Raw genomic sequence first — 26,416 nt, 5'->3', positions numbered from 1 at the left:
GTTTCTTCCTGGGATCCGGGGAACCCAGCCCCTTGTGCAAATACAGGGGGAGGGCCATCACAGGCCCCTGGAAGTCTGGGGTGTGGGACTGAAGTAAGGGAAGGTCCCAGCCGCCCGCCAGACTCCGGCTTCAGGGGCAGGAGCTCGCATTACCTGTTCCCACGCACCCTCTCCCCCACGGTGTCCCAACCCATTTCTATTTCCTGGTCCAAGCCCCGCCAGCCATCCCTAACGTGGAGATCCCTGAGGGGAGCACGGGTCCTTTAAGAGTAGGCGTGGCTGGTTCAAAAAGGAAGCAGGTGTCATTAACACCAGACACCTGGGAAAGAGGTGGGGCTTTGGCCTTAGATGGCTGCTAGGTCCCAAGGGTGCAGCAAGGTCCAAGGGCGCCAACAGGCTTAGGGTGGGTGCCGCAGGCACTCAGGCCCCCCGCAGACTCTGCCCCCCACGGCACAACCTAAGGGGCTCATCCCAGAGGCTGGTCTGCATAGAGGGGTTGTCATTGAGTCACTAAGTCATGTCCCACTTCTTGCAACCCTATGAACTGCAGTATGCCATGCTTCACTGTCCTTCACTACTTCCCAGTTTGTTCAAACTCATGTCCATTGAGTCGTGATACTATCCAACCATCTCATCCTCTGCTGCCCCCTTCTCCTCCTGCCCTCAATCTTTCTCAGCATCAGGGTCTTTTCCTGAGTCAGCTGTTCACATCACGTGGCCAAAGTATCGGAGCTTCAGCTTCAGCATCAGCCCTTCTAATGAATCTTCAGGGTTGATTTCCTTTATGAATGACTGGTTTGATCTCCTTGCTGTCCAAGAGACTCTCCAGTCTTCTCCAGCACAATACAAAAGCATCAGTGCTTCAGCACTCAGCCTTCACAGTCCAACTCTACATCCATACATGACTACCGGAAACACCATGAAAGTTGCTCAGTCATATCTGACTCTGCAACCCCATGGACTGTGGCCTGCCAGGCTCGTTTCCATGGGATTTCCCAAGCAAGAATACTGGAGTGGGTAGCCATTCCCTTCTCCAGGGGATTTTACTGACCCGGGAATCGAACCCAGGTCTCCTGCTTTGTAAGCAGATTCTTTACCATATGAGCCATGCAGCACAGACAAAAGCCACAGCTTTGACCATACAGATCTTTGTTGGCAAAGAGAGGGGCATGGGCCCACTGCCCCAAATGGTGGGGTTCTCCTTGAGGGCTCCAACCCTCTCCTCTCCCTCCCCCTACTCCGTTTCCCAATAATATACAGAAGACCGTTAGCATCCAAAATCTTTTTAATAACAAGGTAGACTCTTGGGTTAGTTTTTGTAGCCACGGCTGGCTCGTCGGCCTCTGGCGCGCTCGAACTTCCGGCCCTTGGAGCGGACGTAGGGTCTGCGGGGAGAGAAGGGGCCCATGTTACAGTGAGTCGGGGGCTGCTGGGGCCTGTCAGCCAGTTGGGAGTCGAGAAGAGATGTTTGCTCTGACAGAGCAGCACAGGGACACCTGCAGAGGGCCTCACTCAACTGAAGCAGGGTCAGAGGGAAAGCCTGGCAGCGCAGGAAGCCAGATCACCAGGAGTGGCTAAAGGGCCTGCACTAGGCCCTGGGGGTGTCAACAAGGATGCCCCAGAGCTGGACAAAATGCAGGCCCCACCTGGGGGGGGGGGGATAGGCCCCAAAGAACCCACACCAGTGATGCTGGCTGGGCAGGAAGCTCAACACCCAAAGAACAGAGCTTTAAGCAGAACCTTGAAGAAAAGCAGAGATTCTAGGTGACAGAAATAGCTGGAAGCGTGGCGAGGCCAACGCAGGGTATACTCACTTGGTGTGGCTATGCGGGGTTCCTGGGGCCTTGCCGAAATGCCTGTACACCTCTCGGCCCTTGCGAGGACCTAGGGAAGGGGAGGAAGGGGCGGCTCAGGCTGATCCGGGGTGGTGTGTGGGGGGAGGGTTGTCCCTGACCTCCCAGACCCAGAAAGGGAAAGGCTGCCAGGAGCCACACGGCTCATGACAGACACCTCACACGCCCCAGCCCCTCAAGCCACGAAGCGCCACTCACCAGAGAGGAGGACCGTGCCGCAGCCCTTGGGGGAGTCCAGGGCCAGCTGGTCGAAGGTGAGGATCTTGCCCCCGGCCTTGAGGATGCGACTCCGGGCGCGGCTGCTCACTCGCAGAGCACACACCTAGGGGACAGGGGATGGGCGTGGTCAGAGCCCCCTGGATGGCGACCCAGGAGCTGCTGGGACCTCCGGTCCACTGACCAGACCCAGCAGGAGTTCTGGCTGCTTATTCTGCTTGATCACCAACTACTGGAGGCAAATGCCTGAGCCGTAAGAATGCAACCATTCTTGCCAGTTTACATCTAGAAACCCCCTTGACACCACAAACCAAAGCCAGTACACAGGTAAGAAAACTGAAGCACAAAGAGGTCCATCACCCTGTCCAGAGATGATAAAATGGCAGACAAACCCAGATGTGAATTCTGCCTCAGAGCAAGCACCATCAGCAGGGCCTCAGAAGGGGCTTGCCCAGGGATGCCTGCCATCAACAACACCCCCCTGCAATTCAGTCTCGATGCCTGCCTCACCCAGAGGCAAGACGAGTCTGACAGCACCATAGAAGAACAAAGACCTCGGCGTGACCCACACACCGTGCTCCTGAGCCACACCTCCCCACTCACTTTCAGTTTGGGCACCTCCTGGACACGAACATCGTCGGTTATGGTCCCCACGACCACAGCTGTTTTGCCTTCCCGGCCAGGAAGCTTCATCTTGCGGATCTGGGATGGGTGGGGGGGAGGGGGGCAGTGATATACACATTAACTAAGTCCCTTCTGGTGCTTAAATCCAATCCGACTGATTCAGGCATCCCAAGAGCCAACAGTTGTGCCCTGTTTGGGCTAAACCGATCCATGCCACACCTCTCTAACTACCACAACAAGCCTAACCTCAGGTCCAGCCTGGGGAAACCTCCAAAAAAAATGCAAACAGATCTCTCCTACAGAAAGCTTCTGACACACAGGACTTGCTCTAAGACTTTAAGCCTCAGAAAATTTCATAAAAGACAATGTAAACTGCACCCCCCTACACACACGGTGAGAAAGAAAATGAGACCAAGCCAGTCCAACGCTCCCACTATACAGCTTCCATCAGAGGGGTCCGAGTTCTGCACCCACCGCTGGATGAGGTTAAGCCAGCTAATAGCCAGGCCACTACCAGAGAGCTCCAAGCCCATCCTTCCCCTCGAATTCAGGCCCCAGACATGACCCAGTTGCTCCCCCAGGTTGGCTATGCCCCAGCATCAGCCCCTCACCATCCGAGAAAGGGACAGCGGTGGCCGGTTGGTGCGGCTCATGAACAACCTCTTCAGGACAACCTGATTGAAGGTGGAGTTGGTTCGTCTGGCCAGGAACCTGTACAGCTGGAGCGGAAGGAAAATGGAAGAGTGAGAACCCAGGGCAGCCCAGCCCGCCCCGTCCCTCCCAGCTTTCTAACAAAGGGGCAAACAAGTGACTGAGGGCTTTCCCCCATCCCATAGAGCCCTAGGGAGAGGGCTGGCCGAGTCCCACCTGGCCAGGGACCCAGATAATCCCCCACGCCGCCTCCCCACCCCCAGCTGTGAACAGGCCCAGAGACCGAAAACACTGGACTGTCCAGCAGCTCTGGGAAAGAAGCAGATTCGTGCCTGTGGCCGAAACCAGCATGGAGGCTCTGAAGTTCTGTTTCTGGGGTGGCCTTGATGAGGGGTCTCTGGCCCCAACCTCACCTTGACCAACAGCCTCAGGTAAATGTCCTGGCTCTTGGGCTCCTTGCGTCGAACCTTTCGGTCCTTGTTGTGGCGGATGTCAACTCCCTGCAGGGGTGAAGGAAAGGAAGGCCGTGAACCCAACTCTCATTTGGCAGATTTCACGTAAACATCTTCAATTATTCCTTACTTCTGAGAAACAGCTAAAGAAAGGTACAGTCTCTGGAGATAACCAATCCCAGACCCACAGAGAACAATCTGGGAAAATCACTTAAAACTCCCTGGGCCTCAAGTCACTTTTATTTTTTTTAAAAAAAGAAGAGAAAGAGTGCTAATCTTACACAGTAAGCTGTCAGCTCACAGCACAATGACCTTAATGGCACCCCTATTTACTCAAATTTTTAGTTCTTTAGCAGCTATGTTTTTCGAAAATATAAGTACCATTTAACTTCTCAACGCTTGTTCCCACACGTGGAGCGTTATCAGAAACACTTAAACCAAGGACTGACTTTAAGTTATCATAAAAGCAATGAGCCTTTTTTTCCCAAGTACTCTGTACAGAACCAATCTTAAAACGACTTTTCAAGCTTTATCCCCTTGACTCCAAAAACCTGACCAAGTAGTTTCCCACTCGAGTGCTAAGAAAGCTGAAGGAAGCCCACGATTTCCACCACACCCTCTGCCTGCTTTCCTGCAAATTTCTTAGACTATGTCATGAATTGTAAAGAACTACTTGTTAATAGCTCTCATTTATCCAGCACTTAGATATGCAAAGACCCTTGGTGAGCACTTTCTGTGAGCGCTTCTTACCCAACTCACACCTTTGAAACAAAATTACTGGGTCTCCAACGAACACATGCTTTCCGGTCACAGGGAATACATGGGATAGGGAACTGAATCTCGAACGCAAGCCCGCCTGGTCCCCAAACATGGGCACCAGCCGCTTGACGACTCCCCCCACCAGCACCCAACTTTCCAGGCTGGGGAGTGACAGAATACACAGGCAGCACAGGCAAGAGTGGCTGTGGAACCAGTTCCTGGGTCCGAATCCTGGCACCGAACCCGCCACTTACTGGCACTGTAACCCTGGCCATACTACTTAACCTTCTTGCCCCTCAATTTGGTCATCTACAATGGGACCTATATAATAGAGGAGTATATAAGAAGGGTGGGAAACTGAAGCCCACCCCTGGCCTTCGGGCCCCCAAAACAGCTCCCCACCGCGGGAGTCGCTTCGTTCGAACACCCCTGAACCCCTGCCTCCCTCTGGAACGTCTCCAGCCCGGGGCCGCAGTGGATGGCAGCAGATGGTCGAGCCCAGGACGCCGCAAAGCTAGCTCACCATGATGGCGCCTCCTCCTTAGCCAGGTCCGGAAAGAGAGATCAGACGCGGGATGGGCGGGGAAAGCCTTCAGCGTGTGGCGCCTACTTGACATCACTTGGGCGACGCGGCGCTCTACTATGACTCACGCCTCTCTATGGTGAATCAGATGGGCAGCTAGATGGGCGTTTCCGGAATTGAGTGGAGGAGCATCTAAAGGGCAACAAGGGCTGCGCCAAGGCCGGAAGCACCCGCACGTCTGGGGCCTCTCTAGCCCTATCCACGCCCTGTTCTTGATAGTCTTCCGGAAGAAAAGGCTCTCGGAGCGAGAGAGATGTCGCGCGGAGCTAGTAAGAGGCGTCGCGCGGTGACGCTCTGGCCCGACGCTGACGGCCTCTCTGTGGCTCCCGGAGGACCCAGAGAGCCGAGTATTAGAGGTGAGGAGGCGGGGCTGTCTGGCTAGTCTGGACCTCGGGAAACCTTTGACCTCAAGCTTTGGGCGTTTCCTCCTCAGGAGGCTCTCCTCTGGCTTATTGCTTGCTGCGCCTCTCAGGTGCGGCTGCAGCTCGGGAAGTCTTACTTGAGATGTAACCCGAGATCATCTTGCTGCAGCCTCGTTTGTGGCATCCTGTATTTCCAGTTTTTAGGTTCACCTTCTCCCTGTACCGTTAGATGGCCCATCCCTGAACCCTATTTGCCCCTGCCATCGGGAGGCTGCTTTTCCCAGCGGGAAAGATTCGGGTGGTCCAGGGTGTTTCAGTTTGAGGGATGTGCACGGTACTGGAGCGTAGAGGAGGCAAGCTGAAGCCCCCCGGGCTTTGGGATGGGGTGTAGAGAGGGGATGGGTAAAAAAAACTCCTGAAAGAGAGGGGAAGGGAGCCTTAGAGGGAGACAGAGATTCCGAGAGGAGGAAGAATGGAGACCGAGAAGGGGAGTGGACAGAAAGCGAGAGTGATGAATTGGTGACCCGGGAGAGTGAGAAGACCTAGAAAGAGGGAAGGTGGAGATCCAGAGAGGAGCAGAGACATAGAAAGATGGTGATATCGTTTGTAAGCTAATTCAGTTCGTGGCTTTGCTGTTAATACTTACTAATGGCGTGACCTTGGGCAAGTCGCGTAACTTCTCTGTGCCTTACTTTTTTAATCTGGAAACGGGGGATGATAGTAGGCCTGGCACATAGAGTGTTTTGGAGCATTTAGTTTAAAAATTAGTTTAAAAGCTCAGGACAATGTTTGGTTCATAATAAGTGCTTGCTAAAAATTATCTATTCCTGTTCTTGACTTTACTGGATGGGACCAGATGGACTGGTTGGGGCAATGATGAAGCTTCTTCCTTGTGGAAGCCCTGCCTCTAGGGCCTGCAGTATTCCTATAATAGCTTGGCCTCCTTTACTCTGCCCTTCAGGCTCCTACTTACCTCTTCACAGAGCCACAGACCAAACCTGCACCATGAGCCCTAACTCCTTGCCCTTACCACCCACCCATGGCCTCCGAACTAGGCCCAGCGTCTTGCTGATGTAGTAACACAGCAGAGAACCAGCAGATGAATGGACACCTTGAAGCAGAGGAGCGGCAGGACCAGGTAAGGGTCTATGTGAAAGTCCAGATAACCATACCACGGGACAGTTTTCTTCTCCTCCTTGTCCCTGTGCCTTGGTCTTTGAGTCTCAGCCTCTTTGATCACTGTATCTTTCTTTTCCCTGGAGCCCTAAGCGCACACGCTGTATTTCTCGGTCTCTCCATCTTACTGGGTGTCTGTCCCTCTCTCAGCCTTTGGCACATATTATCTGGTGCTGTTGCTATTCTCAGTTGAACACTAGATACATTGTTTGGCAGTAAATGAACTTCATCCTCTGTTTATCTCTTTGCAGCAAGCTCAGTCCCTATCTCCTTCAGCATGTGTCTGTTTCTACAATTCTGTTTCTAGGTCACCTGATATTACTCTTGCCTTATTTCTTTCACTTTCCTCATGTCTTTGCCTCTCTATGTCTCTTTGTCAACATCTTTGCTTTCTGTCTCTTGGTCTCAGTTCCTCTCAGCCTCCAACATTCTCTCCGTCCCTCACCCTTGACCGAGATATTTATCTCTCTCAGATACTGTCTCTCCCATTCTCTTTCCTGTGTCTCTGTCTTGCCATTTCACTGGGCAAATATTTATGCCATGATGTCCCCATTCCAGTTTTTGCCCAAGGTGAACAGTTTGTGAATTAATGAGCCTCTCCTTCCTGGTTTTCATTCCAAAAGTGTCTGTCCCCATGTCTCTCTGTGTCCATCATTTTCTGGGTTTTCTTATGTCCTTACCTTGCACATTCTTAATTCTGTTGTCTTTGTTTATATCTCTTTTCTGCTTTATGTCTAAGTGTGTTAACTGCCTCTGCCTCTGCTTCTCTTTTACTGTTTTTGCATGTCTCTGCTCTTTGTTAGATGTGTTAAGATCATTCTCTATCTGCAGTTAAAGACTTCCTCCCCCACGCCCCCTTCTCTTTTATAAACTCAAAGGATGGGACAGGCCCACGTGCCCTCAATAAAGATGGCGACAGGGGCGCTGGCCATGGGACCGTGCAGCCGCCTCTGCTGCGCCTTGCCCTCACCTATAATGGCGGCTGAGCTCACGAAAGGCGATACCCCGCCCAGTTCTCCAGCGTTTCCGCGGGAAGCCCCTGCGCAAAGCTCGCGAGTCGATTGGTCACGCCCCCGCACGCTCTCATTGGTGTAATTCAGGCCGGCCGCGCGGCCATTGGCTGAGCGGATGCACACCCTCCCCCCCCCGCAACCCCTGGGTCTGGTGCGGACAGTTGATGATGACTAGAGGGGCTGTGTGAAGGAGGACCCGGGGCCGGGACATGGACCCAAGTCAGGAGGACTCAGGGACCAAGAGGAACGTATACGCAGGCCCGAGACTGGGGTACTAGTGGTGTGGGGTGGAGATGGAGAACCAGAACCAGGACTGAGAGATCCAGGAATGAAAACTCAGGTCTGGAACCGGGTTCTGGAAATGGGGTGGGGATGAAGGCCCGGAACCCAGGGAACCGGAGACAGAGACTTAGGCTTATTGATTGGGGGGGACCTATGGATGAAAATCAGGCCAGCGGCCTGGGAACCTAGGGACAGAATCGCAGGCCAAGGACTGGGGGAGATCTAGGGCTCCGTGCAAACTGATTTAAGGTAAAGGAAAGGGGGGGGCGGTCAATGCAAGTTTATGGGTGAACCTTGAAGGAACCACCCCCCACCCCCCGCCGGGTAGGAGACAGAGGTCACTCCTAAGAGTCCACAGATGGGGGTGTGTCTGGGGCAGTTCTGGGCCTGGGGTAGGTGAAGGGCAGAACTGATCGCTGACTGAGTGGGCGGGGCAGTGGGGAACAAAGGTGAACAGGGAGGAGGAGCCAGAAACTGGGTGGAGGGCAGAGGGAGCGGATCTTAGGCCCTGCTCCCAGTCTCTCTCTGGAGAGCAGGCAGCCAGACACCCAAGTACGTCAGTGCTTGAGGTTCATCTCTTGGCCTCTGTCCCTTGCAGGTTCCCACATGTGGCTCTCCCTCTCCGACCCTTTAGTCCCTCCATGTCACACCCCTTTCTCAGTCTTTCCAGATACTGCATCCCCTATCTCCTGCCTCTTCTGTGTCTTTCTCTCCACTGTTGTCTTTCTGATCCTCGGTGCACCTCTGGAGCCCCTACACTCTTCCTTGCTCTCCAAATATCTTTCATTGTTAGGTTTCATCTCACTGAAGCTGTCTGTCTCCTCTCAGTGTTTCTCTGGCTCTCAGACCTTTTTCTCTGTGTCTGAGTGTGTGCATGTGTATGTGTGTTCAGTCATGTCTGACTCTCTGTGACCCTATGGACTGTAGCCCATTAGGCTCCTCTGTCTGTGGAATTTTCGAGGCAAGAATACTGGAGTGGGTTGCCATTTCCTACTCCAGGGGATCTTCCAGACCCAGGAATCGAACCCACATCCCTTGCATCTCCTGCACTGACAGGTGGATCCTTTACCACTGAGCCACCAGGGAAGCCCCATTGGCACATAGTATTGAATAATTATTTGGGGAATAAAGGAATGAATATTTGCATGCCTGGGTGTGGACCCTCCAGGATGCTGGCCTTCTTGTCCACCTGACCTCTGCCCTGTGTCCTCAGAGTCTTCCCACACTTTGTCTGGGCCTCTCTCCCTCTGGTGCTTCCATCTCGCCTGTTGGCACCCCTCACCTCACTGTCTCCTCCTGTCCACAGGCCCTGCCCGTGCTCCCCTCTGCCCACCATGGGGCTCCTGGACTCTGACTCCTGCCCTCCTTCCTCCTCCACAGAGGCCAGAGCAGGAGCTGACCTGGAGCTGGGGCTACCGGCCTAGAAGCGCCCTGGACAGGGTCAAGGCTATGGCACCCCCACCGCCACTGACCCCCAGCACCCCACTCCTGCATGGCGAGTTTGGCTCCTACCCAGCCCGTGGCGCACGCTTCGCCCTCACCCTCACACCACAAGCCCTCCACATACAGCGGTTGCGCCCAAAGCCCGAGGCCCGGCCCCGGGGTGGCCTGGTCCTGCTGACCGAGGTCTCAGGCTGCTGCACCCTGCGGAGCCGAAGCCCCCTGGACTCAGCAGCCTACTTCTGCATCTACACCTACCCCAGGGGCCGGCGCGGGGGCCGGCGCAGAGCTGCACGCACCTTCCGGGCCGATGGGGCAGCCACCTACGAGGAGAACCGCGCTGAGGCCCAGCGCTGGGCCACTGCCCTCACGTGTCTGCTCCGTGGACTGCCACTGCCTGGGGACGGGGGTGAGGCACTGGGCAGCCTCTCTGTCCTAAGGCCACCTCAGTGTCTCTGCGGATCTCCCTCTGTGGGCATCTCTGTGTCTCCTTTTCTGTGTGTCTGTGTGATGTGTCCCTCTGGCTTCATACTGAAAGAGTGATATACAGACAGGGATGGGCTACAGAAGGAACAAAATCACAAGCAGAGAAGGAGTCATGTTTGCTGCTCTTGCAAGATTTCTCTGTTCCCTTTCCCTTTCCCTGGGTCCTGACCACAGATGAGTCAGAGGCTCCTGGGCTGGTGAGAGCAGCCAACTGAGACATGCTCCTAGGCCTTGAGATGGCATCTCATCCAGCTCTGGTTGGGGGGGGGAGGTGGGATCCAAGAAGGCTCGAGGGCAGAGGCCCCCACCCAGGGTACTCAGATGGCACAAAGAGGTAGAGGTTCCATGGTGCGTTTTCCTTGGTCCTGACTGCTTCCCACAGTGGAGTAACCTGACCCGGGGCCCAGGTGTTTGGGGGTGTGGAAGGTGGAAACCACAGCTCTCCTCCTTCCTCCCTCCAAAGGGCGCTGGGATTAGACTCCCCAGCACTGCCTTTGTCTCCGCACCTGGGGCTGGCGGGCGCACGGGGATGTACGCCTGGGCCTGAGCTGGTGAGGCCCGGGAGGAAAACTGGACTTCCACCAGCTCCACTGGGGCTATTTGCAGTTACTGTTTCTGCGATGAGGGGCCTGGGTCCCTGACCTCTGTAGACTCCTTCCCCTCTCTCTGCAGAAATCACCCCCGACCTCCTGCCGAGGCCGCCCCGATTGCTCTTATTGGTCAATCCCTTTGGAGGGCGGGGCCTAGCCTGGCAGTGGTGTAAGAACCATGTGTTGCCCATGATCTCCGAAGCGGGGCTGTCCTTCAACCTGATCCAGACAGGTAAGGGTGGTGTCAGGAGGCAGGTGGGAGTTGAGGGCTAGGGCTCCGGAGTCCAGGGGTGGGAGGTGAGGGGTGGGGGGTGGGTTCGGGGGCGTGGAAGAGCCCACCTCACTTTTGGTTTCCCACCTTAGAACGACAGAACCACGCCCGTGAGCTGGTCCAGGGGCTGAACCTGAGCGAGTGGGACGGCATCGTCACAGTCTCGGGAGATGGGCTGCTGTATGAGGTAGGGCAGGACCACCCTTCCTCAAGCCTGAGCCCGGGAGTCTGCAGGGGCCAGGACCAACACCCGGGTGTCCGGTCTCTCACTCTCCAGGTGCTGAATGGACTCCTACAACGCCCCGACTGGGAAGAGGCTGTGAAGACTCCCGTGGGCATTCTCCCCTGTGGCTCGGGCAACGCGTTAGCAGGAGCTGTGAACCAGCACGGGGGGTAGGTGGGAGGAGCCCTCCTGGGATAATGGGTCTAATCCATCTGCTTCGCAGCCCTCCCCCGCCGCGCCTCCCCCCCCCGCCCCCATATTTTTGCCTGTCTTGTTCTGAGGGGTCTCCCTAGTGCCCTAGAACTGTACCTGGCCGGAAGAGGCACTCCGTGAATGCTTCTGAAGTGAAAGAACTGACAGGGAACCTGGCCCAGTAAGAAGAGCCCGTCTGGAGGTGGCCAGATGGCTGTGGGTGGGCCCAGGCCTGGTTCCCCGCCCCCACCTCGTCTGCTTCCCTGCCAGTCTGTGTCCCGTCCCCGACCCCCCCCGCCCGGGCACAGAGTGTCTCACCAGCCCTGTTTACTCTTTCCTGCTGTGTCTGTCCATGTCTGATTGTGCAGATTTGAGCCGGCCCTGGGTATTGACCTGCTACTCAACTGCTCCTTACTGCTCTGCCGGGGTGGCAGCCACCCGCTGGACCTGCTCTCCGTGACTCTGGCCTCCGGCTCCCGCTGTTTCTCTTTCCTGTCTGTGGCCTGGGGCTTCGTGTCAGACGTGGACATCCAGAGCGAGCGCTTCAGGGCCCTGGGCAGTGCTCGCTTCACGCTGGGCACAGTCCTGGGCCTTGCCACGCTGCACACCTACCGCGGCCGCTTCTCCTACCTCCCTGCCACCGGGGAACCCTCCTCACCTGCCCCTGCCCATGGCCTGCCAAGGGCCAAGTCAGAGCTGACCCTGGCCCCAGCCCCAGCCCCAGCCGTGGCCCACTCACCCCTGCATCGCTCAGTGTCAGACCTGCCCCTGCCCCTGCCTCAGCCTGCTGTGATCTCCCCTGGCTCACCTGAACCCCTGCCCATCCTGTCCCTCAACGGTGGGGGCCCAGAGCTGGCTGGGGACTGGGGTGGGGCTGGGGATGCCCCACTGTCCCCGGACCCACTGCTGCCCTCGCCCCCGGGGACCCCCAAGGCAGCTCAGCTCTCACCCATCAGCGAGGGGGCCTCAGAAATGGCAGCATCCTCTGGGCTCCCACCTCCCACCCCTGGCGCCCCGGTAGCCATCTCTGTTGGGGGACCACCTGACCACCTGCTCCCTCCTCTAGGCACTCCGCTACCCCCAGGCTGGGTGACAATGGAGGGCGACTTTGTGCTTGTTTTGGCCATCTTACCCAGCCACCTGGGGGCTGACCTCGTGGCGGCCCCCCACGCGCGCTTTGACGATGGCCTGGTGCACCTGTGCTGGGTGCGCAGCGGCATCTCTCGGGCGGCGCTACTGCGCCTGTTTCTGGCCATGCAGCGTGGTAACCACTTCAGCCTGGGCTGTCCGCACCTGGGCTACGCCGCAGCTCGTGCCTTCCGCCTCGAGCCGCTCACGCCCCGCGGCGTGCTCACGGTGGACGGGGAGCAGGTGGAGTACGGGCCATTGCAGGCGCAGGTGCATCCTGGCCTCGGTACATTGCTCACGGGTCCTCCAGGCTGCCCTGGGCGGGAAGCCTAAACTCGACCAAGTTTGGAGTCCGCCAGGGGCGGGGCTTACATCCCTAAAGGGGCGGAGCCCGAGCTAGGGGGCTTGGCGAGGCTGTGGGAGTTCGCGCGGAAGCCGCACACCGGTCCAGGCCGCGTCTCAGGATTGCGCCCTACCCTAGGGGACCAGAGGTGATGCTGGAGGGTGTCCCGAACTTAGTGAGGGCGGGGTACACTCCAGGTCCTCGCGCCCGACTCGTAGAAAGCCAGGTCGGCTGAGGGCGGAGCCTGTCTTAACACGTCGTCCAGTGACGCGACCTGGGATGTACGGGCCGGGGAGGCCTTAGGTAATTAGCCCTGTTTACTCCGGTGCCTCCACCAAGCTGGCCAATCAGCCCAGGAGGGGCAGGTCCCCCGGGCCGGCGCTCGGATTTGCACTAATGTTCCTCTGCCCCCGGGTGGGGAAGTTCGTGTCGTGTCTTCTGTGCGTTCCCCCAGCCCCAATCTTCAAAGCAATTGAAAAGGTCTATGCAATAAAGGCAGTGGCTTCATTCCTCTCAGGTCCTCGCCCCTTCCTCCATCTGGCAGCCTGTGGGAGGGAGCGGACTCTGGGCACTCCTGCCTTTTATGGACCGAAGCCCAGACCTGCCCATGGACTGCGGCCAGCGTGACCCGCTGGCCTTTAACTAGGGCCAGGGAGCTGCCTCCTCCCCCACGACAGCTGGCTCTGGGGTTCTCAAGATTTATTCAGGATCGTGTTAACGGAGGCGGTGGGAGGATGGGGGACACACTGAGGACCCTCCCCGCCCCCGTGAGGGAGCGGGGAGGCTCGATTTTTCTTAAAAATATAAATGTATTTATCTGCATCATCGCGTCCCTGGGGCACCCAGCTGGCCGGCCCGTGGGCCACAGGGCAGGGAAGGGAAGAGGGTGTCAGGGCACAAGTCTGAGAGAGGCGGAGGAGAGCTCCACCTGCGGGGTGGGGGCAGCCTCATAGGGCTCCGTGCTGGGCCTGGTATCGGGACAGCACAGCACGGTAATGGGACAGCTCCTGGCGCACGGCCACCACCTCCTGCCGCAGCAGGGCGTTCTCCTTCTCCAGGAAGGCCGCCCGCACCGATATCTGGTTCTCCTTGAGCCTCCGGGCGTCACGGGACCGCTTGGCTGCCTCGTTATTCTTGTACCGTCGGCTCCAGTATTTCTCGTCCTGGGTGGGCAGGAAAGCACTGAGGTCCAGAGGGGCCCAGCCCCAGCGAAAGAAGGGAGGAAAAGCTTGGTTTGTGCCTTCTGGGACCAGACTACAGCTAAGAGAGCCCCCGCCGCCCCGGGGGGCTGCTTCTCGCCCAGCAGTGGAGCCAAAAGGATACCAGGTCTCCAGTAGATGGATTCCCAAGGGTCTGGCCTTCTAGGGCCCTGGTTGCTAAGGAAAGTGGGCCCATAGCAACAGCTAAGGCAGGAGAAAGCCTCCTATCTTAAGCAACTGAGCTTTAGTCTCCAGTGTGCAAAGCAGACCCAAGCTCTTCTCACTTGACAAAAGGCCTGCAGTTAGCTCCCTGGTTTGCTAAGGATATTGGTTCCCTAGCAACAAGGCCTTCAGGGCCTGAGGGCGTCTCCTAGTGAAAAGCCCTATACATCACCTTTTCAGATCCTGGTTGCTGGGCTTCCTAGTGATGGGGTTTGGTGTCCCATAAAAACCTCTCAGAGCTGGGCCCTTCTGACCTGGTTGCCAAGGCGATCTTATCCCTCCTCAGCAAACAAAAGTGAGGTATAAGTGGTCCCAATGACCACAGCGTCTCTGATGCATTGGCTAGATTATTGTCTTGTTTTTGACCACACAGTGCAGCATGCAGGATCTTAGTTCCCCAACCAGGAACCAAAACTGTGCCCTCTGTGTTGGGAGCTCGGAGTCTTAACCACCGGACTGCCAGGGAAATCCCTCTGACCCACTGGCTTTGCATAGAGGCCACAGGGAGTTGCCTCCTCCCAACAGGCCCTGGCTGCAAAAGGGTCTGTCCCGAGACCTTCCCACACCATCATGTTTAGAGTTCCCCAGTCCTTGAATTTGGCTGTGAGGGAGGACCACTCCTTAGTAACAAGGACCACCCAGAGCTCTGAAAGATGCCCCTCCAACCTCATTCCATTAAAGCCTAGTCCCTGCTTGCTAGGGCAAATCCAGTCCCTAACAACAGAGCCCTGTGGCAGGAGAAACCACTGGTCTAGATTTGGTTTACAGGCCAGTACTCACTGGGCTTCCCTGGTGGCCCTAGTGGTAAAGAACCCGTTTGCCAATGCAGGAGACACAAGAGACGTGGGTTTGATCCCTGGGTTGGGAAGATCCTCTGGAGGAGGGCATGGCAACCCACTCCAGTATTCTTGCCTGGAGAATCCCATGGACAGAAGAACCTGGCGGGCTACAGTCCATAGTGTTGCCAAGAGTTAGACATGACTGAAGTGACAGCGTGCACACACGCGTGCACTCACTGGTTCAAGTAGTTATGTCTTACACAAGGACATGGCAAAGTCTTGTGAGCCCAGGCCCAGGCACCCCTTGTTAGGGAAGACCCAGGTCTGGCAAAGACAGAGTACTAGAGAGATGCAGTTACTGCCCAAAACACCTCAAATCGGAATGTGGCCCTGGCTGCAAATGAGAACCTGAGGCCTCTCACCAGTGAGCCCAGAAAACAAGGCTTAGAGGGGCTGGCAAAGTCTTCACACTAGGCAATTGCCCTGAAAAAGTGAAAGTCGCTCACTTGTGTCTGACGCTTTGCGGCCCCATGGACTGTAGCCCGCCAGGCTCCTCTGTCCATGGAATTTGCCAAGCAAGAATACTGGAATGGGTAGCCATTCCCTTCTCCAGGGGAATATTCCCAGCCCAGGGATCAAACCCAGGTCTCCTGCATTGCAGGCAGGTTCTTTACTATCTGAGTCACCAGGGAAGCTCTATTGCCCTGAAGGATGCCCCAAACCAGAGATTAAAGGACCAACCCCAGCCAAGCTGGCTGCTTAGAAGAAACAAGCTGATACCCCATTCTGAAGGGATGCTATCTATCCTTAGCAAGTGTAGTGACTAGTAGACCCTGAAGCCTGCCACAGTGAGGGTCTTGGGTCAAACTGATAGGAGAAACTTCAAGCCTGTAAAACCAGTCCCAGCAGGGCTGGCTGAGTCTGAGTCCCACAATGATTCCCTTTTCACAAATCTCGAGCCCAAACCTCTGCCCCCATGCAGCTGCCCATGGTCCTTGGCTGTAGGTTTGAAGAACATGAGTGCTAATCCCGGTGAGAAACCCAGGTCTGACTGTGAAGGAAGGGCCATCCCTGGATGTAGGGCCAGCATGCACAAGCCTGTGTCCCACACCCAGCAACGCTCACCTTCTGCTCCTCTGGCACCTGGATCTTCCGCGCTTTCTTCATGATTGGCTGGGGCTTGAGTTCCTCTTCGGAGAAGCGGTGTCTCCGAGGGTCAAAGGTCTCATGGCCGGGAATGCTGGACAGGGCTAAATCGGCTGGGTCAGGCTCAAAGGTCATCAGCACCTCCACCGTATCTGGGTCCACAGGGCTGGGTGTGTCCCGAGAGGTCAGGCCTTGGGGAAACAGAATGTGCCACCCGAGGGTGTATTTATTTGGGGAAGGGGGTTCCCCAGAGGCTACCAAGGAAGGTCTTTATGGGATCAAACATAAAGCCCACCAGGGATTAACCTCCCTAATGTAAAATATGAAGATTCCCTAAGCCACAAAGATGCTTAGCAATCATGAAACCAACTCCCACTGGTCACACAGGAAAACCAAGGCCCAATCCCAGGTGACTTGCCCTAAGCAGCACAAGAACCTGGATCACTGCTTCTAAAAGCCTCAGGACTTAGCTTCTTTCCTACAGTCCTACCCTTCTTAACTGAACCAAAGCCTAGATCCCAGGGAAAAGTGTCCCGACGACACATCAAGTTAGCTTCTTAAGAGTTATTAAGTCCGAAGAGTGAGGAAGCATAATGAGGTTGGTTCATGCGTAAAAGCTGCATGTATCTTTAAGAGAGAGCCAGCCCGGGCCAACTGAGGACACAGGTTCAGGGCCGAGTCACGTGCTGGCGCCTGCTTCCCGCCGCACCCCCCCCCAACCAGCCCCGCCGCCCCGGGCGCCCTCACGTTTCTCCAGTCCCGCCCCCTCCCTCGTGATCGAGCGTGCGCACAGCACGGAGCAGGGAGGAGGACTCACGTGGCGCGGGAATGTGCGGCTGGGAAGGGGAGGGCCTTAGTCCTGCGGGGAGGTCGGGACCAGGATCAGGTGTGTCCGGGAATCCCCGACCTGCTGTCCGCCCCTGGCAACCCCAGAGTGCCCACCTTTCCTCTTGCTCCCTGGGGTTTCAGCTCTCAACCTCAAGGCCCCTCTGCTCTCTAGGGAACACTCGAAGACGGCCCCCTTCTATATTCTCAGGTCCCAGACATTCTCGCCACTGGGATAAGCACGATCCTGGGACTCCAGGGCACCTCTTGCAGGAATATAGAAAACTCAGTCCTTGCCCCAGTCAATGAAAGACCTAGGATGACGATCCCTTCTGAAGGACTCCCGGGATCCAGGGCGCCCCCCTCTCTCCACTAGGGGGACCAAGGGAGCAGGGCCGCCAGTCCTTTTTGTCCTGGAGAAACACGTCTGTGCCTGGCCCTTGTCTTTCTCCCTCGCAGAGGGCCTAGGAGTTCCGGCCCTACCCCAGTTGCACCGATTCCGGGCCCAGATTCTGGGGCGCAGTCCAGAATAAACGCCGGTAAATAACTCCGGTGTTCTGGGATCTCAGTCCCGACTCCTCGAGTATCCAGACCCTTTGTCCTCACGTCCCACATAAAAGTTCACACGACCTCAACTGGACAGGCTTCCTGGAACTTGGGGTCCCAAGTCCCTCATCTCCTAAAGGTCCGGGAGACCCAGTTCCCTGATCCATTAGGGAACACAAAATCTGGACACCTCTCTCGACGTCTCCCGATTAGGGGTCACGGACTTCGGGCATGCAGCCCCAGTCCCACCGTCCCAAACCCTTGTCGCACAGCCCCGCCCTCTGGGGCCCAAGCCCCGCCCAACCAGGGCCCTGCCTCGCCCCCGCAGTCGCACCTGCGCGGTGGCCGCCGGCGGCCCCGAGGGCAGCCCGGGCGGGGGCGTGCCCGGGCGAAGAACGAGGGGAGGCCGAGCCGCAGGAGCCGGGCCCCGGGGAGGGTGCGGGAGTGCGCACCGGTGACGGCGCTGGCGACGGGCCGCCCGGGGGCGGCGGGCTGGGAGGGAGCCCGTGCTCCAGCAGGAAGGCGTCCAGGTCCACGTACTCCACGTCGCCGAACGGCAGTGTCCGCTCCCACAGTAGCGGCGCCAACAAACCCGGGCCGGGCGCAGCCCCCGGGCGTCCCCTCGGGGACCCGCCGCCCACCAGAGCCCCAGCTGAAGCATCCGCCGGGCCCGCCGTCTCCAGGCCCGGCCCGGGGACTGTTGCTGCTGGCGGGGGCGCCTTGCGCTCCTTTTCCTTCAGGAGACCTGCGGGCAAGGAAAAGAGAGGGCAGGGTGGGGAGGAAGAGGAAGATAAGAGATGATGAATCAACTCCGAGTGGAGAGAAACGCGAGGAACGAGGGGATAGATCCCCGCACCGCAGAGATCCAGAGAGCGGGGACACAGAAAGGAAGTGGGAGACCGGAGAACGAGAGCAAGGACCCAGAGAGAGGAGGAGATAGAGGCTCAGAGAGGGAGAAAGACCCAGGAAGAAAGAACAGAGACGGGGACGGTGGACCAAGAGAGGGGAGGAGACTCAGAAAGAGCCGAGGACAGGGATGCAAAGAGGGATGGGGACAGACACCCAGGAAGGGGAGCGGAAGTTCAGACAGAGGTAGGTGGAGGGTTGGACAGGTGAGAGAAAAAAATGACAACTCTGTAATTCCTCTGTAATCTACAACCCCCTCTCCCGCCCCCCCCAACCCGGCGCACAGTACCCCCTTCTCCCCGCCTCCACACTCTTTAAGGGGGCAGGAAGGGGCTCTATTCCTGGGGCACATTCCTCATCTCTAGACGCCATGTGACCCCAGGAGGCCCCGCCCAAGCCCGTGTAACAACCGTGTGAGCCTTCGACACACCCCCTCCCTTCTCCCTGGACCCCAGGGGTCCAGGCGCTCGAAACCAAAAGGAAGACGGGGCTGGGGCCTAGAGTCTTGAGTCCTCGGGTGGACTGGCATGAGGGCCGGTACTTTTGGGTCCTGGGAGCTAGGGGTCCAAACACCTAAGTATTTGGGTATTTAAAGGTTGGACTTTGGGTATTTAAAGAGGATGGACTCTTGGCACTTAGAAGGTAGCTGGGGACCCTCCCCACACTTGAGACCCTAAGGGAGTACGGTGTCTGAGATGGGGGCTAGAACTCACAGCTAGTTGGCTCTTTGGGCTTGCTGGTCCCCTGCAGAAGGCTTCGCAGCCCAAGCAGCGCTCCCCCACCAGGGGGGGCTCCAGTCGGGCCGCCCAGCAGCAGGGGGGCCGGGGTCCTGTCGCTCACAGGCCGCGCCATCGCCCGGCACCTGCCCGCAGGCTCACGGATTCATGGAGAGGCGAACAGCTGGCTTGCCAGTCAGCGGCACACTCCGATGGTTCCGGCAAGTGTCTGCCCAGAGGCGGGCGAGAGTAGCTTGCAAGCCTCCAGTATCCAGAATACTGCAAATCCTAGGAGCGACGGGGATTTGCAGTCCTCGGTGCAGGAACGTGCAACTCAAGAGGGTCCCAGAAGAGCATACAGTCTGGGTGAGGGGGTGATCAAATCAGGCGGCAGGCTCTTTGCAACTGAGAGTTCAGGGGGGCACAAGGCGCTCCTTCTACAAGGTGGGCGAGCCTGGCTTCGGCAAAATCTGCGGCTCTCTCCAAGGAAGGAGCTTTGCAATCTGCACCGAGAGGTGTGCGCGGACCGCCGGGGGAGAGGGCAGAGGGAGGCGGCTCCCTTGAGGCGTGGCCAAAGCAAACTTCTTTCGCGGAAAAAAAAAAAAAAAAGCCAAACCAAAACACCCGACGCCACAGAGCGCACCCCTCCTCTCAGCCCCCACCCGACTCTGGCCTTGCACCCCAGCCGCGTGCCTCCCTCCAGCTGAAAGCGCGGGCCAATCGCGTCCTGACCCCTCGAGACGCACAGCCAATGGGACCCCTGGATCCGCCAAGGCCCAGAAGTGCGAGAGAGGGGCTCAGAGCATGAAGTTACCTTGCCTTTTGGAGGGAGGCGGGACCCTGACCTACATTTACCCAATGGGAGATGGCTCTGGGGGCGGGACCGTGACCCAGTTCGGGCCAATGAGGCAGACGGGAGGGGGAAGCACATGGCTCTGCGCGTGCTGCCTGCCGGGGAGGGTGGGTAGTTGGGTGGGAGGGGAGAATCGCTACTTAAAGGAGCCACACATCCAAGTAACTCTTTCGGGAAACCGGAAGAAGTGGGGTTTAGGAAGAGGGAGATGGTTTCTAGAAGAAGGCTACTGTTCTTTAATACCCAAATGTTTCCCCGCCGTGCCTAGAATGAGACCACTGAGATACAGGAAGTATTCTGTCCCTTTAATAGCTTTGTTTTGGGGGTGACTCCCCTCCCCTTGTGGGGAGGCTTGGGAAAGGCAGGCGCAGTCCTCGATGGGGAGTCTCAGCGACCATGGGGGGCACCATCCACTGTAAGATGACACGGGTAGACGACGTTAGTTTAGGGCAAGATAGGATGGACCTTGCAGGGGGCGTGCAAGGGGCGGGTAGGGGGCGGGTGGGTGTGGGCCACGCGGGGCTCTACCACAGGGAGGCTGCAAAGGGGGGAATCGGAATGTACCAGGTTGAGAAGCTGGGGGAAATGGCCAGGTTGCCTGGCACTGGGCTGAACCACAGGGAGGCAGCAGGAGGGTGGAATAGGGACATCCAGTTTCAGCATTAGGCGGAACTACGTGAAGGTATTCATGGGGAGGTCTGGGCTGTACCATGTTGAGAAGCCAGAGAGGTGCACTAGATCACGGGACTGAACCTCGAGGAGGCAGTAGGGGGAGAAGGGGAGGGTACCACGTTGGTTTTTGGGTTTTTTTTTTTAGTAAGGGATGTGCCAGATTATGTATGTAACAGTATAGGGTTGTACCACATGAAAACAGGGGGAAGGATCTGGGCTGTACCATTTCTAAAAGCCCCAGTTACGAGAACCACGGACCAGTACATGATAGTACCGCAAGGAAACCAGGGGGCTCGGGTTATACACCAAGTTGCAAGTTGCAAGCAGTGAAGAATAGCAAATCACGGACCTGCAATGGTGTATGGCAGGAAGGTGGGCTGTACCACTTTGACACAAAGGGAGAAAGAGCAAGGGAGAGTTCAGGAGGCTGGGTCACACAGAAGCAGCAAGGGAGGGGTTGGACTGCATCATATTGAAACATCAAGGGGAGACACATAGGTAGGTTAGACCAAGACGTGGAAGGGGTTGCAGACTGCATCATACCATGCAGGCGGTAGTTAGGGCCTCGGCAGCGCCTCTCAGGGTGCCGGGGGTCCCTGTTGCCCCTCAAGGCCCTGTGGGCCAAGGGCTGCAGGGGCCGGCCGTTACCGCTGAGGCTCTGGAAGATCTGGGACGGAGGATTCTGGCTCAGAAGTCTCAGGGAGTGCATCTGCCACGGAAGTAGGGTGGGAAAGTGGGAGTAATAAATGGCCCTGGTGGCAGCGGGCAGGAAGCCCAGCCCCTGGGGGCGGGTGGGCGGAGTCTTTCTCAGCCCCGCCCCCGACAGCCCCAGGGCTGTCCGACCCTCGAATCCCCTCCAGTTCCCTGTCAAGCGAGGGTAGCAGGGTAGGTGAGGCAAGGGGGCACCCAGGCCAAGGAACGGGTTGGGGGGGGTGGGGGGAAATGGGCTGACAGGGTCACCTGGAGGGAGGTGATATTGAGGGCCCTGTCAATGAGGATCCAGGTAACAGTCTCAGAGCAGGGTGGTGTGCTGAGAGAGCCCTGATAGGTGATGAAGCCAAAGGATTCGGGGAACAGGAGCTCCAGGCTCAGGTCTTGAAGAAAGTAGGCATCATCTGCAGGAATATCAGGTCAGAGTGAAGAGGGGTGCCCCTGCCGAACTCTCCTATGTGCGTAAGCCAACCCCCGTCCACCCCCTGCACCCCACCCCACCCCCCGCCCCAGTGCCCAGGGACTTACTCTTATAGGAGATGCGGGTGATGGTGTCACGGTTAAGGAGGCGGCTGAGGAACGGGTTTGAGCTACCAGCCACCTGTGTGGAGGTATGGGGTGAGGAGGGAGGAACCCAGAAATCCAAGCTTCACCAATCCCTTCCTCCCCTAGGACTGCAAAGACTGGGCCTCCTAGCTCCCTCTTCTCAGACCCCAGGTCCAGACCTTCCCTCCCTCTCTGGGCTCACATTGACAAAGAGGCTGAGAATGGCCAGGCCATTGGGGCCCCGAGTGGCGGCGCTGAGGTTCCCGTAGAGTTCTTGGTTGAAGTGGATGAGCTGCACCTAGGAGGGAAGCACAGAGAATGGGGTCCCCCGGAAGAAGGGGAGGGCAAAATGGGCAATGGGAGCAACTTTGGGGTTCCAAGTCAGGTTAAGGATTAGTGCTCACGAGGTGGGCGGGGGGGAAGGCGCTGTGGATTCTGTGGAGAAAGATGGGATGAAGCATGAAAAGGAGGGTGACTATGGTGGATTCATGCTGGTGTTCAACAGAAAACAACCAAATTCTGTAAAGCAATTAACCTTCAATTAAAAAATAAATTAAAAAAAAATTTTTTAAGGAAAAAAAAAGAGGAGGGTGAGATGGGAGGAGGGCTTCCCAGGTGGCGCCAGTGGTAAAGAATCCACCTGACGATGCAGGAGATGTGGGTTCCATCCCTGAGTCGGGAAGATCCCCTGGAGGAGGAAATGGCACCCTCCTCCAGTATTCTTGCAGGGAGGATCCCATGGACAGAGGAGCCTGATGCGCTACCGTCCATGGGGTTGCAAAGAGTCAGACATGATTGAGTGTCTAAGCATGCATGCAGGAGGTGGGAGGAATTTGGTTGACTCAGAGTGAAGGTCGAGGGTCAGAGGTCAGCAGCCATCACCTCAGCAGAGAAACCCTGATGGTTGATCTGGTGTTCAGAACCAGCTCCGTCACGTGCTCCAAAGAGCAGCCGCAGTTCACTGAGTCGGTGGCTATAAAGGAGGGGCCCCCCAGACACATTAACCACAGGCCGGGGCGCAGGCAGGAAGGAGACATGGCGACCGGTGTTGTATAGAGTTCCGCGGAGCTGTGGGGGAGGTGGAGGCGGTCATGGGAATGCAGAGAAATCTTTTCCCAACTGTTTTCCATTTATACATTTCCCACGGCCAATATCCTTTTAATCATTCAGCATAGTTTGAACATTGGAAAAGACCCTGATGCTGGGAAAGACTGAAGGCGGGAGGAGAAGGGAACGACAGAGTATGAGATGGTTGGATGGCATCACCGACTCAATGGACATGAGTTTGGGTAAACTCCAGGAGTTGGTGATGGACAGGGAGGCCTGGCGTGCTGCAGTCTATGGGGTCGCAAAGTTGGACCCGACTGAGAGACTGAACTGAACTGAATAATTTGAACATTAATGTCTTTCCAGGCTCTGGGCTGATCCTTGGTAGGTGCTCAATAGTGGTGAATTTAATTAACAAGTATTTATTGAGCTGCTACTATGTGCCATGGATGCCAGGGAGAAAGCCATGAACAGGTAGACAAAAACCCTGGGGCTCATGGAGCTTCTGTTCGAATGAAAGAGAAACAATAAATACTGAATCATATAAGTAAATGCTTAATTAATTACATCCTATGCCCACACTGAGAAGCACTGGGAGTTCTAATTAATGGAAAACCCAGGGAATTCTCTGGCGGTCCAGTGGTTAGGACTCCTGTGCTTCCACTGCCGCGGTCTGGCTGTCAATCCCTGGTTGGGGAACTAAGAAGTTGCAAGCAGCACGGCCAAAAAAAAAAAAGGAAACCCAGAGAATGGAGTAGGAGTGGGGTGTGTCAGGAAAGGCTTCCAAGAGGAAGTGACATTTGAATGGCGACCAGAAAGATAAGGAGCAGTTATTTGCAAGGAGTGAGGAGAAGGGTATTCCAGAAGGGGGAACAGTCCATGCAAAGGCCCTGAGGTGGCCTATTTTAATAACAGTGAAGAAGCCTGGGACCAGAGCCCAGTAAGCAAAGGAGAGTGTGGTGATGGGAGCCGGGTGGTGCAGAGCCTTGTGGGCAATGATGGAGTATTTTGTGTTTTTATTTAAATAATTGAATAGATATAACACATTTGGCACAGTACCGGGCACACGCTAAGTGCTGTGTAAGTGTATGCTGTCATTACTTATCCTAACAGAAAGATTTTGAGTAGGAGAGAGTGGTATGATCCAGTTTGTGTTTTTAAACATCTCTCTATCTGTGGGATGGAGAATGGGTTGCAGGAGGCAGAGAACAGGCCAGCAAAGATGCTATAACATCAGTCCCGATGCAAGATGACGGTGGGACCAGTGGAGGGACAAGAAATGAGATGCTAGTTAGCAAGGAAACTAGAAAGGGAACGGATGGGAAACAAAAGTGAGGGAGGAAATGGGATGGGGAAGCTCTGAGACTTTTGGCTGGGTGACGGGGAAGTGCCAGCTTTTCTAAGAAATAATATTGCAAAGCGGGCAAGAGAGTGAATTCTGGAACCACGCTGCCGAGGTCTGAATCTCAGCCCTGGCACTCTCTGGCTGTGTGACCTCAGGTAAGTAACTTAACCTCTCTGTGCCTCAGTTTCTGCATCCATAAAATAAGGATAATAATAGCACCTATTTCATGGTGCTGTGAAGATTAGAGGATTCGTCAAGTTTGAAAACAGTGCCTGGCCCAAGAGACAGTCTGTTTTACCATTGCTTCTAAGAGAGGGGATGACTAGGAGCCATGTTTGCGGAGGGAAGAATCGGTGATCATTTGCAAGTGTAAGTAGCTTCCTCTCCACGGAGACTACACCTCCTCCCCCAAGGCTAACCTCCCAACTCAAAGCTCCACCCCCGATCCCCACTCAGGCCCCGCCCCAGTGGATTCGGTAACCCCTCCCACCAGGCTCTTTACCTTCTCTCCCCCGGTGCTGAGTCTCAGCGGGGGCAGAAAGGGGTCATAGAGGACCCTTTTCAGCTCCACATCCACGGGGCTCTGACGCTTCCCAACGGCACACAGACTCCAGGCTGCGTTCACCAGGCCCCAGAAGGGAGGTCCTTGGAGCCGAGGTGGGATAGGGAGAAAAGGAAGTCAGAAATAAGGACTGGATCCCTAAACTGGGACCTGCTAGGAAGGCTGTCGTCTGGATTCCTGGATCCCAGGAGAGGAAGGGCTGGGAATCTGGACTCCTGGCTCTGAGGGAGGAGGGGGCTGGGATCCAGAATTCTGGGGTCCTAGAAGAATCTTGGAGGCGTTTCCTAAGGACCCCCCCCCTTACCCCCTAACACCTCCAAGTCTCTTTGATCAAACCTATCTTTAATTGTCATTGAGGGAAGAAACTACAACTCCCAGCAGGCCCCGGGACTGTCAAACTACCCATTCATTGCCTGCCTGCCCCAGAGGTCATGGGAGTTGTAGTTCTTTCAGCCTCCTTGTCCCACAGCTGGATAATGAATGAAGTAGGAAGGAGTTGCAAGAGAGGGCAGGAGGAGGCGGGGGAACCGGGCCACTGAACCTCTGGTTCTCAGCAACAGCCAGGACCTACCTGCCTCTTTCTCAGGAAACACACACACACACACACACACACACACACACTCTTCCACCCCCACATTCTCTTACCTTCCAGTCACTCCCACTCACTACTTGAAATGCGCATGTATAATGTCCCATGCTGAGCCACTCGGGTTCAGAAGCTGGGCCTCCTGAGGGAGGGAGGAAGGGGCCGGGGCTCTCGGGTCTGGGGCGTGGGGAGGGCGGGCGGGAAGGAGAGGACTTCTGGGTCTCAGGAAGAAAGCGCCCGGCAGCCCAGACTCCAGGGTCCCCGCCCCGGGTGCACCTGGCACGAAGTTTCCCTGGAGATTATCCTTGTAGCTCCACCAGTCCTCTGGGTCAGGTGCGGGTCCGATGTGAGCTGGGGAGAGAGCAGCCTGCACCCCTCTCCTTGGCGCCAGACCCCACCCCTCCCTCAGGGGCTCCTGCCCCAACCTCCCAGGCCTTACCTGCCGCTCCCAGTGCGGCCCAGAGTACCAGCGCCCGAGGGGCACTCAGACGAGCTGCAGCCCCCATCCCCAAGAGGCCTTGGGGTGACCCCTTCCCAGTGTCCCGGCCGGCCCTCTCTCAGCTTCTCCCCCTCTCTGTGGAACCCTGACCCCTCCCAGGACTTCCAGCCTTCTGCTCCTCCCTACAGGGAGTCCCAGTTCCCCAGTTACTGAGGCAGGCGGGGACTGAGACCTCCACCCCCACCCCTCTCTCCTCTCCTCCCTCGCTTTGCCTCCCCTTTCTCTCCTCTTTTCCCGAACCCTCCAGGCTCGCTCTACCTCCCGATCTTCCTACTCCTCTCTCTGCCTTCTGCTTCTCCCTCGGGTTCCCTCTGGATTCCTATGCACACTCCCCTTCTTCGCTCTCTTCTCATTAAAAGCTCTCCCAGGCCCCCTAACTCCATCCCTCCATCCTGCTTCCCTCACCTCCTCCCCCCTCCCTTCCTTCTCGGTCCCTGCCTCTCCCTTCTCCCCTTCACTCTCTCCCTCTCAGCCTCCAGCTCCTCTCTCCCTCCCCACCTCCTCCTCTCCTCCCTCCCTCTTCTGTTTCTCTGTCTCTCTCCTCCCTTCCTCCCTCCTGCCCCTCCCTCTCTTCTCTTTCTTGCAGTTATTTAATTTTTCTGTCGTTGTTTG

General features: G+C 56.7%; 4 protein-coding genes across 19 annotated transcripts; 1 reads left to right on the top strand and 3 right to left on the bottom strand.

Annotated features, from left to right (window-relative positions):
* Positions 1–1,267: 1,267 nt before the first annotated feature.
* On the bottom strand, positions 1,268–5,114 carry RPL18 (ribosomal protein L18). Of its 2 annotated transcripts, XM_081515383.1 has the most exons (7): positions 5,079–5,114; positions 3,758–3,844; positions 3,305–3,412; positions 2,673–2,771; positions 2,052–2,175; positions 1,815–1,884; positions 1,268–1,385 (listed from the first exon to the last, which is right to left on the bottom strand). In XM_081515383.1, exons 1-7 carry the CDS (start codon positions 5,079–5,081, stop codon positions 1,310–1,312), a joined length of 567 nt encoding a protein of 188 aa, XP_081371509.1. In that variant the 5' UTR covers positions 5,082–5,114; the 3' UTR covers positions 1,268–1,309. The 2 variants fall into 2 exon arrangements, with proteins under 2 accessions (XP_081371509.1, XP_081371510.1); XM_081515384.1 differs by lacking the exon at positions 2,673–2,771.
* A 265-nt stretch (positions 5,115–5,379) lies between these two features.
* Positions 5,380–13,160, top strand: SPHK2 (sphingosine kinase 2). Of its 11 annotated transcripts, none has more exons than XM_081515368.1 (7): positions 5,380–5,494; positions 6,484–6,638; positions 9,352–9,820; positions 10,570–10,719; positions 10,851–10,945; positions 11,036–11,151; positions 11,542–13,160. In XM_081515368.1, the coding sequence occupies exons 2-7, from the start codon at positions 6,600–6,602 to the stop codon at positions 12,632–12,634; spliced, it is 1,962 nt and encodes a 653-aa protein (XP_081371494.1). In that variant the 5' UTR covers positions 5,380–5,494; positions 6,484–6,599; the 3' UTR covers positions 12,635–13,160. The 11 variants fall into 11 exon arrangements, with proteins under 11 accessions (XP_081371494.1, XP_081371492.1, XP_081371496.1 ...); XM_081515366.1 differs by having other exon boundaries at positions 6,462–6,638; XM_081515370.1 differs by having other exon boundaries at positions 5,380–5,610; positions 6,462–6,638.
* A 168-nt stretch (positions 13,161–13,328) lies between these two features.
* Positions 13,329–19,504, bottom strand: DBP (D-box binding PAR bZIP transcription factor). 4 transcript variants are annotated; one of them, XM_081515381.1, is made up of 5 exons: positions 18,981–19,504; positions 17,696–18,106; positions 16,808–16,849; positions 15,970–16,181; positions 13,329–13,826 (listed from the first exon to the last, which is right to left on the bottom strand). In XM_081515381.1, exons 1-5 carry the CDS (start codon positions 19,117–19,119, stop codon positions 13,773–13,775), a joined length of 858 nt encoding a protein of 285 aa, XP_081371507.1. In that variant the 5' UTR covers positions 19,120–19,504; the 3' UTR covers positions 13,329–13,772. The 4 variants fall into 4 exon arrangements, with proteins under 4 accessions (XP_081371507.1, XP_081371505.1, XP_081371508.1 ...); XM_081515379.1 differs by having other exon boundaries at positions 13,329–13,807; XM_081515382.1 differs by lacking the exon at positions 16,808–16,849.
* Positions 19,505–20,120: 616 nt separating this feature from the next.
* Positions 20,121–26,297, bottom strand: CA11 (carbonic anhydrase 11 (inactive)). Of its 2 annotated transcripts, XM_081515364.1 has the most exons (9): positions 25,745–26,297; positions 25,582–25,656; positions 24,660–24,802; positions 22,648–22,833; positions 21,968–22,063; positions 21,748–21,820; positions 21,469–21,623; positions 21,052–21,217; positions 20,121–20,249 (listed from the first exon to the last, which is right to left on the bottom strand). In XM_081515364.1, exons 1-9 carry the CDS (start codon positions 25,809–25,811, stop codon positions 20,224–20,226), a joined length of 987 nt encoding a protein of 328 aa, XP_081371490.1. In that variant the 5' UTR covers positions 25,812–26,297; the 3' UTR covers positions 20,121–20,223. The 2 variants fall into 2 exon arrangements, with proteins under 2 accessions (XP_081371490.1, XP_081371491.1); XM_081515365.1 differs by lacking the exon at positions 22,648–22,833.
* Between the last annotated feature and the right edge of the window lie 119 nt (positions 26,298–26,416).

This window comes from Giraffa tippelskirchi, chromosome 7, assembly GCF_054371585.1.
Source record: "Giraffa tippelskirchi isolate mGirTip1 chromosome 7, T2T-mGirTip1v1.2.pri, whole genome shotgun sequence".
Lineage (NCBI taxonomy): Eukaryota > Metazoa > Chordata > Mammalia > Artiodactyla > Giraffidae > Giraffa > Giraffa tippelskirchi.
Note: the sequence above shows the minus strand (reverse complement) of the source record. Positions and strands in the feature narration are given on the sequence as shown.

Bases quoted from the DNA above. Each gene is read 5' to 3' on its own strand.
- RPL18 (XM_081515383.1), bottom strand. The intron at 3,413-3,757 runs GTGAGGTTGGGG...CTTCCGCTCCAG, and splicing joins ACCTGAGGCTGTTGGTCAAG to CTGTACAGGTTCCTGGCCAG. The intron at 1,386-1,814 runs GTGAGTATACCC...CTCTCCCCGCAG, and splicing joins ACCCCGCATAGCCACACCAA to ACCCTACGTCCGCTCCAAGG.
- SPHK2 (XM_081515368.1), top strand. From the start codon at position 6,600: ATGAATGGACACCTTGAAGCAGAGGAGCGGCAGGACCAG. The intron at 6,639-9,351 runs GTAAGGGTCTAT...CCTCCTCCACAG, and splicing joins CAGAGGAGCGGCAGGACCAG to AGGCCAGAGCAGGAGCTGAC. The intron at 10,720-10,850 runs GTAAGGGTGGTG...TTCCCACCTTAG, and splicing joins CTTCAACCTGATCCAGACAG to AACGACAGAACCACGCCCGT.
- DBP (XM_081515379.1), bottom strand. From the start codon at position 19,119: ATGGCGCGGCCTGTGAGCGACAGGACCCCGGCCCCCCTGCTGCTGGGC. The intron at 16,850-17,695 runs GTGCGACTGCGG...ACCTCCCCGCAG, and splicing joins CGCCGGCGGCCACCGCGCAG to GACTAAGGCCCTCCCCTTCC. The intron at 13,808-15,969 runs GTGAGCGTTGCT...CTGCCCACCCAG, and splicing joins AGGTGCCAGAGGAGCAGAAG to GACGAGAAATACTGGAGCCG.
- CA11 (XM_081515364.1), bottom strand. From the start codon at position 25,811: ATGGGGGCTGCAGCTCGTCTGAGTGCCCCTCGGGCGCTGGTACTCTGG. The intron at 24,803-25,581 runs GTGCACCCGGGG...CTCGGCTCCAAG, and splicing joins CCAGGGAAACTTCGTGCCAG to GACCTCCCTTCTGGGGCCTG. The intron at 21,218-21,468 runs GTGACCCTGTCA...CTTCCGTGGCAG, and splicing joins TCAATATCACCTCCCTCCAG to ATGCACTCCCTGAGACTTCT.